Source organism: Galeopterus variegatus, unplaced genomic scaffold (assembly GCF_000696425.1).
Source record: "Galeopterus variegatus unplaced genomic scaffold, G_variegatus-3.0.2 Scaffold276, whole genome shotgun sequence".
NCBI lineage: Eukaryota > Metazoa > Chordata > Mammalia > Dermoptera > Cynocephalidae > Galeopterus > Galeopterus variegatus.
In genome coordinates, this window is record NW_007726387.1 from 78010 (window position 1) to 90825 (window position 12816).

At 45.6% G+C, this 12816-nt stretch overlaps 1 protein-coding gene across 2 annotated transcripts in view; it reads right to left on the reverse strand.

Annotated features, from left to right (window-relative positions):
* Positions 1–8472, reverse strand: part of HDC (histidine decarboxylase) — a 24555-nt gene extending 16083 nt beyond the window's left edge. Inside the window, exons 1-4 of one of the 2 annotated variants that reach the window (XM_008566906.1) lie at positions 8092–8472; positions 5354–5526; positions 1746–1859; positions 709–831 (exon numbers count right to left, since the gene is read on the reverse strand). In XM_008566906.1, the coding sequence (XP_008565128.1) occupies positions 709–831; positions 1746–1859; positions 5354–5526; positions 8092–8122 (441 nt within the window). In that variant the 5' untranslated portion in view covers positions 8123–8472. The remainder of the gene's footprint in view (positions 1–708; positions 832–1745; positions 1860–5353; positions 5527–8091) is intronic. The other variant, XM_008566907.1, reaches the window with a different exon arrangement.
* Between the last annotated feature and the right edge of the window lie 4344 nt (positions 8473–12816).

The following is a 12816-nucleotide window of genomic DNA, read 5'->3' on the forward strand; positions in this document are numbered from 1 at the left end:
AAGGGTTTATAGATGCAAAATCACCTAGCAACACATATGGTCTATGGCAGGCACCCAGAAAGCTCCCTTCTGTGGCATTACTCTTAACCGAAAGAAGTATTTGAAGAACCATCAAAGACAGGGTTTGGGGAGAAAATTAATCACTTTATGTTGTTAATTTCTCTTGCTGCCAAGGATCTCCTGAACCCAAAAGGAAGGGAAAGCAGTCCTATATTTCCCCTATCTTATCCTCTCCTGCCATGAGGTGTAAAATGGGATAACAGAGGGGAGAAGTCAGATTATAAACTAGGAAACCTGAACATTTCCAATGATACAGGAAATGTGATACTGTGTTGACTTTTTAATCTCTTTCAAAGAAAAGAGAGAGGAAGTGTGGTGAAGGTGCCGGTGACAGCGTAAATGAAGTGGAAAGTGGAGGTGGGAGTAGTGGCCAAGGGTAGGTGGAAGCTGTGGTGCTGGCAGCGTGGGTGGCGATGGTGTGGGTAGCACGTGGGAAACTCCATGGAGAACAGGAGAACTGCCGGGTAAGGGTTTGGTTTATCTACCACTACTTAGCCCCTGTGCTCGGTGGAGCTTTGCCAATGGCGGCACCTGCAAGACACCGCCCCCCTGGCTGCTGGGGTGGTGGTGCAGGAAGTGCTCCGGGAGTCCCAGCATTTTCGCCCTACTTAGCCCCTGTGCTCGATGGAGCTTTGCCAATGGCGGCACCTGCAAGACGCCGCCCCCCTGGCTGCTGGGGTGGTGGTGCAGGAAGTGCTCCGGGAGTCCCAGCATTTTCGCCAGCCAGTCCATGACGTTCATCTCTAGCTCTGTGCACGCAGGGCTGGAAGCCTGAAAGATGGAAAGGAACTTCGTCTGCACAGCCCCAGGGCACCAAGACACACCCCCATCAGCTCCAGAAATACATCTGTCTCTGCCCTGGCCCTCACCTGGCCCTGATGGTATCAATTGGAACCTCCCTGGAGAACAGTTGTACTGTGCTCCATCCCCACCCTCCCCTCTGCCAAACCAGAAAAGGAAAAGAACGCGAGGCTTTGGATTCATGCTTCCCCCTATAAGGTGGGTTCTCCAAGGTTCTATGGAGAAAGAGCCCAAGAAATGATTGGCTTGGATTTGGTTCCCCAAGTCCCTAAAATACCGAGCAGAGACACACTCTAAAGCCCAGGAGAAAGTTTTAGGACTAAGAAAGAAAGTACTCCTTCCTGGAAAAGATAGTAACATCCCTCCCACACCATGCCCCCCCAAGCCCCCTCAAACACACCCTATTAAGAGTTAAGGCTTGAAATATAAAGATGTTCTAGGAGACCCTTGGCACAATTTAAACTTGAGTGGTGCTTAAGGGGTTATTAAGGGAAGTCTTAGGGACATATCTCTAACTACTTGAAGACAACAGCACAGGGGAAGTTGTGACTCAACAGGCATCAAGGTGCTTAGTTAAGGTCACAAACTGTGGCAATAACGAGATCTCAGTCCAAATCTCATCCGTGTCTCAATAAGCTGTGTAATCTTAGGGAGATAAGCTACCTAAGCTTCCATTTCCTCAACTACAAAATGGGCTAATATTCATGATTTCACAGTAAAGGATTAGATGACATAATTCTATAAAGCTTAAGCTTAAAGAATGTAGCCATTATTAATATTTATCTTGGAACTCTGTTCAGAGATCAGGACAAAATATGTCTGCCCTAGGATGCAACTCCCTGCCATGACTCCCCTTGCCACTAGTTTCAGCCATTGCTACTCACCCAGGTGAACCCCAAGCAGTTGATCGCATCAGCCAGCATGTCTCCCAGCAGGGATGGCCAAGAAGTGAGGGCTGGATAGTAGGCATGCATATGAGGGCTCTGCCAATGTACCACCTGGAGGCAGAGCATGCACACAGCTGGCACCAGGAGGCATTTCCAGGAGACTTTCCTCCTCCAGAGACCCTCCCTGGCAAGGGAAGTGCTACTCCAGAGATGGAATGACACTTTTAAGACAGACAAATGAGTGACACAACTCTTGGAAAACAAGACATAACGGTTCTTGCTCATATTCTAACCCAGTTCATCAGTAGAGCCTTCGCACATATGCAAAGACCAGAAGAAGTATGCAAAATGAAACTGCTGTAGTAATAAAGTTGTGAGATTCTGGGTAGTGATCACATTAGTCTCCAAAGCTTATCCCCCATGCCACCCCTGCCCAGTAATAAAAGGAAGGGGAGACTATGAGCTCCAGAAGAATGGAATGCATATCTTATCCAGTTTCCTGCAAAAAGCAGCTTTGTTTTACGAAGCGGTGAGCTCTCTGGGCGTGCAGCTCCTGCAAAGGGTCAGAGTGAATGGGTTCAAAGCTGTCCTTCGTGTCCCAGTGGGGATGGAGCAAGGAGAGGAGAGGTCACGGAGGAGAGGCCAATCTCCAGGCTAACCCCTGAGCCCGTAAGTAAAACCAGATGTAAGGAAGAGCTAAGCAGAAGGCAGGCTGCCCCTAACAGGACTCAGAAGCATCCCCAGTGGCTTATCTGCCTCACAGATATCTCATCTCTCCTCATCTCACTGCTCTGCAAGCAAGTCCTGTTCATCTCTGCATTCTTGTCTTTCAGCAATGCTGTGTCCCTTGACAGGAAGGAACTCCCCATACAGACAAGACCCTCCAAAACATGTTAATTCTTAGCTACTAAATATTCATTTCCTCCTCAAACCCTTTCCCAGCTCCCACAATTCCCTTTGATCCCTTCCCTGAGTCCATGAAACACTGTAATACTAGATGTTTCACCCTACTGAGAACTCATGAGATAACACCATAGTGCATTATCCTGTTATTTAATGTGCACAAATTCTTACAGTCCTTCAAGAGCAAAAACCATGTCCTGGACATCATGTAAAATGGAAGGAGCATAGGAGTTAAGCCCGAGAACACAGGTTCCAGTACTACCTCTGTCTCTAACCAGCTATATGACTGTGTAGATTTACTGTGAAGCTCCAAGGTCCCGACCATGTTTGCATGGGTCTCTTTTGAGATTCATTCTTAGGTTGTTTTTTTTCTTAAGTGGGATCTCAAAATGTGTATACACTTCAGACTCCATAAAACTAGGATCCTCTCCTGTACCTCTCTCAACCTCAGTTTCCCACTGTAAAATAAATCCGGTCTCCTAGGGTTGTTGTGTGGATGGGCATGGGCAAGAAACTTGCAAAATGTGAAGCACTAGTGTTAAGGGAAAACTAATCATGTGGTGGTAGACACATTACGTATCCTGACTTTACTCAGATAATCAAATCTTTTCCTACGATTTTCACCAGCAGAATATCAAGTAGATAATAGCAATATCTTCCACTTCCCACGCTGTACCTTATTTAATTCTCACAGGACCCCTTTGGGGTAGGTTCTACCATTATTCCTATTTTACAGATGAGAGTTTGGGCTGACAGACAGAGGCAGCATACCCGTGGTCACACATACCTCATAGGGACAGATGACAGTGCCAGGACAGGAACCCAAGGCTGTCTGACTCCAAAGCCCCAACACCTAAGCAGGATGGCATCCTGCCTCCACCCACCAGACTGCTCTCTCTTCCTCATGAAAAGTAAACGAGGTTTTTCTAACCAGGTTGGAATTAAAGTGTCTAGGAGGTAGCCAGATGAGAAAAATTAATCCAATTTTCAATGAATCACTGACCAAAATGAGAAAGCAAAGGGCCAACTGCTTTGGGGCCAACTATCAGGGCTGGCGCAGCCTGTGAGATGAGAAGAAAGATTGGGCCCTTATTATCGCTGTGCTTAGTGACAGTATTTTGGAAACCCCAGAGAAGGGCTTCTACCTCCTGGTCCTATCAAGAGGCAATTGTCTGTTCTTGTAAGATAAATGAGATAAGATAAGCCAGAGGAGCCCTTATCAAAAACAGTCAGACCTCTCTGTCCAGAAATGAGCCTCTCTGACCACACCCCCAGCAACTCCTGAAATTCCTTTCAATCAGATGAGTCAGCTCATTTCCACCTCTTCTGACAGCTGCTCTCAGTCTCACCCCCAGATTACAGTTAGCCCCTCAGGAGATTACATTTTACAGAACGGAACCCATGAGATAATCTTATCGGGGGGCTAGCCTCCATGGTAAAGCGTTACTGATACTAACATTTTTTCTTTTTTTTTTTCTTTGGAGGCTGGCCTGTATGCGGATCCTGATATTAAAATTTTCAAAAGATGCTTGTGAAACAGGCCAAATGGTCAAAGAGAGATGAGTATCACTCTCTGAGTCTGAATATTTTCTCACCCCCACCTCCCGACATACTTCTGTCACACCTAAATCCAAATCTCTCTGGGGACGACAAAAGCAAATCTCGAGTCACACACTGTTCAGAACACAAATGCCCAAGCTCAGCCTATGTGAACTCAGTACAGAGGTAAGACAGTGCAGGAGAAAGGACAGAGCCTTTGGAATAAGACTGGACTGGGTTAAAATCCTAGATCTGCCAGGTACTAATTCTATGACTTTGGGCAAGAAAACTAGCTTCTCTGATCCTCAGTTTCCTCATCTGTAAAACATAGCCATGGTGAGGGTTGGGTAAGCTAGCCTATAATATGGCTAGTACAGTGCCTGGTACACAGCGGGGAGCCCTTGCCTGGAAACAATTGGTGCAATTTTCACAAGAGCAGTCCATTGTGTGGGTTCCAGCTCAAGCCAGGCACATCGGCCGGCTTCCTTCTGTTCTCTGGCCCCACCAGCGCTATCCCAGGCTGCACCCTCTCTCACCGAGAGTATCAGTGATTCAGGAAAAGCCCCTTCCTGCTCCTGAAAAGCAGCTTGATCACCAGACCTCCCCTTGGAGACCTCACAGAGGAGAAAGGAGGCAGCTGAGGGGGCACACTTGGCTTCCCAGCCTCCCAGACTGAAAAACAGGGTGCCTCAGGGGGAGGTGTTCTCTCCCTTCCTCACCTTTGGCATGGTCTTAGATGCTGTGCAGGGGAGGCCCTGGCTCTGCCCGTCAGGACCCAGGGACTATCTCCAGACTCCTGTCTCTTGTCTTGCTCTCTGGTTATCTTTCCCCCCAGACCCAATTTCCACTTCTCAGCTCTTCTCCTTAGATTTCTATATGTTCTGCCAGAACATGCCCAGGGATGCAGTCGTTGTTCCCCCAACACAACTCTCCACCCCTCCCCACCCCCCAACACTACAGGCTGGCACTGGCACCAGAAACCTACTTCCAGTCAAAGTCCTGGCCCTCCACATGCTCAGAAGATGGGCTTGGATATTGGTGGCTATGTGGCTGAAGGACACATTGTCATCCCAGACTGATGCAAGGCAGGCCTTTCTTTAGGCCACTATGCACCCTCCTGTGCCCCCAAACCCAGAATCCTGCTTGCAGTCACTGTATCTCACCCCAGGCATGATGATTCGCTCAATGTCTCCAAAGATGCTGTCCCAGCTGTCAGGTTCCTCGGGAGCGCTCTCAGGCAGCAGGGCACGCAGGTAGCCAGGCTGCACATCTGGAGTCACGCGCCTCTCCCGCACAGTGCTCAGGTACTTGCAGATGTAATCCACCATCTCTCTCCCTAGAAGGAAGGCAGAGGACCAGGCTCACAGCCCCTGACTGGGCCTGGCCAATTCATACTCGTCCCTCTATGGTAGGGCCAAGAGACTGGGTGAAGAAGAGATGGATCCATGGGCCAAAGTGAGGACCTGATCCCTGGCATGACCTTGTCCTCAGAACAAAAAAAAATAAGAGAGTGAATGAAATGACGAAGGGGATGTATGAGTGAGTTAATGAACAAGAGGGAAAATCTCCAAAGCACAAAACTCTAGCACCAACGTGAAATATTTCTTTTTCTCTCCCCTTCACTTATCCACATGTCTGATCATCTCTTCTGCCTTTTGTTTCTTCTCAGAAACAAAACATCTATTAATTCATTGCTTACAGGAATAAATTAATTTACCCCATATTCTTTGTTAGCACAGATGGCAAGTTGCCACACCCAGTTCCGATAAAGGACAAAAAATCTCTTTGTTCACCATTCCCATTGGATCAGTCATCCCTCAACTTTTTCGGATTCATGAACTTCTTCAAGAAGCTGATTTAAACTATAAGCTTACACACACACACATACACACACACACACACGATTTTTTGTATAATTTCTGAGCTTCGTGGGATCCCTGAAACACAACCAAAGGCCAGACCAAGAACCCCTGCACTAGCCTGAAATCTCAGAGAAATGTGGTGCCGTCTCTCCCCAGCACGATTTTTTGTATAATTTCTGAGCTTCGTGGGATCCCTGAAACACAACCAAAGGCCCAGACCAAGAACCCCTGCACTAGCCTGAAATCTCAGAGAAATGTGGTGCCGTCTCTCCCCNGAACTTCTTCAAGAAGCTGATTTAAACTATAAGCTTACACACACACACATACACACACACACGCACGATTTTTTGTATAATTTCTGAGCTTCGTGGGATCCCTGAAACACAACCAAAGGCCCAGACCAAGAACCCCTGCACTAGCCTGAAATCTCAGAGAAATGTGGTGCCGTCTCTCCCCACTGTCTCCACCAACATCTTAGTGCTTTGAACATTTTCTAGACGCTCAAAAAAATGTATCAAGTGAATGAACAAATGAAAAAGAAAGAAAAATCAAAAAAAATTTAAAAGCCAAGTCGAATACTCTGAGACCACTGTACATTATTTATTCTTTCTTCCCTTTCATTTCTCCAAGAGAGGGTCTCAGTCTTAAATGCCTCTGTCACTTGCTCTCTCGTCTCTCTCTTTTATTGTTTCTCTCCGTTTGGGGGGGGGTGTATCTCTGTTTCTCTCAATATCCATAACCCTTTCTTAGTGTTCCCTAGGTTTCTTCTCCTCTTGCAAAAAAGAAAAAAGTAAATAAATAAAGGGGCAGAAACCCGATTTCTTCCTTCTGCATCAGTTCACACCAATTTATTCTGAACAGAACCAGCTCCAGACAAAACTGAGGAGACAGGGACATATTTGCACACCCTCCTCCCTTCCTCCTGCTTTCCTCCAGCCCTCCCACAGCCCGGAGGCTTTCAGGACTCCAGCAGCACCCCACCAGAGCTCTGGAGATCTGGACCTAGACTTCCACTTGTCCAGAAACAGTATTAAATGAATTTGTGTTCCACTCACAGGATATAGGTCCACAGGAACTTGCTCTCAGCTAAACGTGCCCTTGGAAAACAATGGAATACACTAATACATATTAAAGTGTAAAAGCTATAACTCACCCCTCTCTGTGCAGGAGAGAGACAAAAAGTTGGGTTTTAACAGAGAACAATACAGCAAAGGAGTTTTAGGCAATCTGACCTACCAGTGGGGATGAACACATAGAAAATGACAGAAATAAAGACATTCAAGATTCTCTTGTAAGCAACCACCTACTTCCCCTCTAAGGAGAGTCATGCCTGAAAACAGGATAACCATTTTTGCTTGATACATAGCAGACACTTACTAAATATTTATGGGATGAATAACTACATGAAAGGACACTACTGAGAGATTCACGCATAGAGAAATGAATGTGAAGTAAGAAAAGATTTTGCAGTGACTACAGAATACTTAGGGAAATTTTTTTTCTACTTCATAATATGAGTAACCCCTTTTTACACACTTAGTGGATCAGGAATCCAAATCCTCTATTTTGCAAGAAAGTAGAGAGACGAAGCAAGGCATGGTCATGGGGATGTGTAGGAGAGTGGGTATATGAGAGGCAGCATGAAAGAGAGCTTGAGAGAAGTTTTCTTGTTTTTGTTTTTTTTTTTTTTTCCTTTTTTGTCTTTTTTACTGACCGGTAACGGGATCGCAACCCTTGGTGTTGCGCCCGCTCCGTGCTCAGACAGTGAGCGGAACCGGTCTCCACATGGGATCCAAACCCTCGGCGGGAGCGCCACCGCGCTCCCAAGCGGCACACTCTCCAGTGCGCCACCGGGCCGGCCGGAGAGAAGTTTTAAACTTGGATCCCACATTCCTTTCTCGGGAAAAATATTGCTGAAGCCAACTCTCAGGAGGCAATTCTAACAATCCAGCCAAATCACACCCTAAAATCTAAAAGGGCCACCCCCAGCCATTGTTTCTGCAGGAGCGGCCGCAGGGAAGAGGACTGGGGATGCTCACCTCTCTGTCTGTACTCCTCGGGCCCCATCATCTCCCTGGGGGCTCTGGCTCCTTCTCACAGACGCACACGCAGGAGGGGAGAGGCAGTGGGTGTGCAGTGAAAGGTGGCAGAAGGCAGCAGAGCAGCCCAGCTTCCTGCTTGCTGGTCCTGCACCTCCCTGGCAGCCAGTGTGGGCCCTTTATTTTAAGTGCTTTCCTTTCTTCCACCTTAGTTAGCTCCGCCCTTCAAAGTCCCTTCCTCTAGGCTTAATTAATTCCACCCCTTCTTTCCCCTTATTAAAAACCGTGACCATGAGATCTGAGATAAAAGGGCTTCTAAATTAAACAGTGCACTTAGCAACCCAAAACTTCAGTCAACCTCCAGGTAGATACGGCAAAAGAACCCTCAGTTCTTTCTGCCCCTTGATCCAGGCATTAGAGCCTCGGCCTCAGACAGAGCTCTCAGCTCAGTAGTCCAGAACAAGGCCAAGGGTGCGCAGGATAAGTGCCACAAAGTATTATTAGTAATTTTCCTGCCACTGTTTCCTTAGCAGCATCTTATAGTGATGCCCCCCTGCTGGCCGCACTGTGCTCAGGAATGGGCAGATGTTATCACTGAACTCAATGGATTTTTTTATTGCTACATATATTTATTGTTGTAGAAAGATAAAGAAACACAGATAAGCAAAAAAAGGGGGTGATTAAAACATCACCCTGAGTTAAAGCGGTGCAGAAGCACCTGCAGGGAAGGGAAACACTATTCTCAGAGCTTGAATTCTGAGTAAAAAGGGATCAAACTTTTCAAGTGGCCAAATACAACAGACTTTTTTGTTTCCAGTTATCTTTCTTGTCCTCTCGGTGTCATTTGATTTGTGACTACTTTGTCCTTGAGGCACACAGTTTCTCTGGGCTTCTGCAACATGGCATCTTAACTGTCTTCCTTCCACCTCTCTGGCTATTTGTCTCCTCCATCCAGCCCTTAAATGTTGCATGCTTCAGGGTGTTGCCGGCCTTTCCTTTCCTTTCTAGGTGGCCTTGTCCATTCCTATTGCTTTAAATGTTACCTATGTGATATCCGTGTACATATAAATCCCACGTCAAATTTACACCATCAGTCCCTCCCTTGTCTTCTGAGCTCCAAAATCTTATTTCCTACTCCCTATCTGACAAATCCCCTTGCATGGCTCTCAGGCACCTCAAACATAACATGTTGCAAAACCGCATTTTAGTCTTTCCCTAAAAATCTGTTCTCCTTTTGGTCTTCCCCATCTCCATCCATCATCTCCCCATCCATCCATCTATTATTTATTTATACATCCATCCATCCAAAAGCTCAAGCATAAATCTGGACTCTTCCATCCCCTTCACTTCCCTCAACCCCTGCTTAATCCAATCTGTTCAGATCCAGTTCTACTTTCAAAATCTCTCATCTGTCAAATTCACTCCACCTCCATGGCTACCACCCTATTCTGGTCCAAGCCATCATCACCATTCACCTAGACTAATGAAGAAATCTCCTAACTGGCCTTCCCTCATCTGCTCCTGGCCTCCTTCAATCTAATCTCTACAGAATAGTCGAAGTGATGTTTTCAAACACACAAATTTGATCATGATATTCCTGGTTAAAAGCCTTTAACACTCGGGTCAGCCCCGTGGCTCACTCGGGAGAGTGAGGCGCTGGGAGCGCAGTAGCGCTCCAGCCGTGGGTTCGGATCCTATATACAGATGGCCGGTGCGCTCACTGGCTGAGCGCGGTGCGGACAACACCAAGCCAAGGGTTGCGATCCCCTTACCGGTCACACACACACACATACACACACACACACACACACACAAAAAAAAGCCTTTAAAAAGCTAAAGAAATTCTTTAAGGTAGTGTGGTACAAAATTGAGTTTTCATTTATACAATATCTAATTGAAAGATGGCATTTTAAAAAATATGCCAATTAAAATAGGAAGAGAGAAAAATCTATGAAAAAATAAGAAATGTGCAAAACCTATATTAAAAAACTTAAATTGCTACTCACCAAAGAGTATATACAAATGGCAAATGAGCTCATGAAAAGATGTTCAACATCGTTATCCATTAGGGAGATGCAAATTTAAACCATAGCAAGATATCACTGCACATCGATTAGAATGGCTAAAATAAAAAACGATGATAATACCAAATGCTGACAAAGAGGTGGAGGAACTGGATCCCTCATATATTCTTGGTGAAAATATAAAATGGTATCACACTCTGACAAACAGTTCATCAGTTTCTTAGAAGACTAAACATGTACTTACTACACAAACCAGCAATTACCAGCAATTTTGAGGCATTTATCCCAGAAAAATGAAAACTTTTATTCATGCAAAATCCTATACATGAATGTTTACAGCAGCCTTGTTTGTAACACCCCAAACTGTAAATAACCCATATGTCTTTCAGTGGGCAAATGGGTAAACAAACTGGGGTGTATCTATACAACAGCACACTACTTAGCAATGAAAATGCAAGAATTATTACACACGCAACAACCTGGATGTATCTCAGAGTATTTGCTGAATGAAAATTATGTAACATTCTCAAGATAACATAATTATAGAGATGTGGAATAAATTAGTGGTTGCTAATTTAGAGTGTTAAGGATGGGGTGGGGGAGGGGTGCGACTGTACTTCATGGTATAGTATGAAGGAATTCCTTGGTGGTGGTGGAACAGCTGGGTGTCTTGATTCTGGTGAGGGCAACACAAACCTCTATGTGGGACAAAACTGCATATAATTATTCACAAACACAGAAATGAGTTTGTCTTATTCAGCTTGGGCTGCTATAACAAAATACTGTGGACTGGGTGGCTTAAACAACAAACACTTTTTTTTTTTAAAAAAAGATGACCGGTAAGGGGATCTCAACCCTTGGCTTGGTGTTGTCAGCACCACGCTCAGCCAGTGAGCAAACCGGCCATCCCTATATAGGATCCGAACCCGTGGCCTTGGTGTTATCAGCACCGCACTCAACCGAGTGAGCCACGGGCCGGCCTAACAAACACTTTTTTTCACCGTTCTGGAGGCTGAAATGTTCAAGATGGAAGTGCTGGCAGATTTAATGCCTACTGAGAGCTCTCTTCCAGGTTTGCTGAAGGCCCCCTTCTTGCTGTATCCTCACATGGTGGAGAGAAAGAGAGTGCTTTGGTCTGTTCCTCATGTAAGGACACTTATCCTGTCATGGAAGCTCCACCCTCATGACCTCATCTAAACCTTATCACCTCCCAAAGGTTCCACCTTCTCATACTATCATTTTGGGGGTGAGGGTTTCAACATATGAATTTGAGGGGGACACAAACATTTGATCCACAGCAGAGTGCATTTTAAAACTGATAAAATCTGTATTTGACCTAATTAACAGTATTTTACCAATATCAATTTCCTGGTTTTGACATTGTACTATTTTATATAAGATGCGATCATTGGGAGAATGCAGTATAATATAAACTATATTGGCCTTCGTCCCTAGTTCCTGTCACAGATTCCTAAAATCCTTGGAATTTCTTGAGTGATAGGAGTGTCTTTTGTTGTTATGAGCCCCTTTTGAAGACACCTGAGTTTATGCTAATGAGGTGACTTAGGGTGGGGCCCCTAGAATGCCTCAGACTGGGGCTGGTCCCTGGAAAGACCCATTGATTACAGCGTTAAACTTTAAATCCCACCCACTGACTTCTGAGTGGGTGGGGAAGGCTAGAGATCAAGCTCTGTAAAAACTTTAGAACAGTGAGATTTGATGAGCTTCTGGTTGTTGAACACAAGGAAGGTTCTGGGAGGGTGGCGTGAAACTCCATGCCTCCACTCATACTTTGCCTTATCCATCTCTTCATCTGGCTGTTCAACTGTATCTTTTATAATAAACCAGTAAAGAAAGGTAAGTGTTTCCCTGAGTCCTGGAAGCTGTCCTAGCAAATTAATTGAACCCAAGGGAGAGGTCGCAGGAACTCTGGTTTGTAGCCGGTTTTGCGACTTGCGTCTGAAGTGGGGGCAGCCTTGTGGGATTGAGCCCCGAACCTATGGGATCTGATGCTGTCTTCAGATAGATAGTATCAGATTCGAATTATAGGCTACCCAGTTGGTGGCCACTGGAGAACTGTTTGGTGTGTGGGGAAATGTCCCCACATCTGGTCAGAGAAGCATTCTGTGTTGAGTGTGTGAGCGAGAGGAAAACAGTTTGTTCTGTCCTTTACAGAGAAGCTGGATGATTTGCCAACACCCTGTAGTATTTGTACGACTTCTGACTGATATTGGGCCACTCAGCTCCTGGTTCAGCTCACCAAACTGTGTTACGCCAGGGCACTCAGCTCCCAGCTTGGCTCACCAAAATGTGTTACCAGGCATAGGTCTGTCTGCCTGCCTGCTTTCAAAAACAGACCACCCAGAAGTCAAATGTCGGTGAAAATGGAAGGCAGCTTTTATTCAGAACACCAGTGATCTGAGGAGAGAAGTTAGGCTAAGCCATCTCTCTGGTAAATCTGAAGGTAAATGGCCAGACTATCACCATAGAAGGGGAGGGATGGGGACTGATGAAAATATCATCTAGCTGGCCAGTTGGCTCAGTTAGTTAGAGTGCAGTATTATAACACCAAGGTCAAGGGTTCAAATTCCTGTCTGGCCAGCCACAAAAAAATAATAAGAATAAAGATGTTATCTTGCTCCATAACCAAGGTTCAAAATATCAAATAACCATGGGAAAAGAGAGAACTCAGAGAAATGCA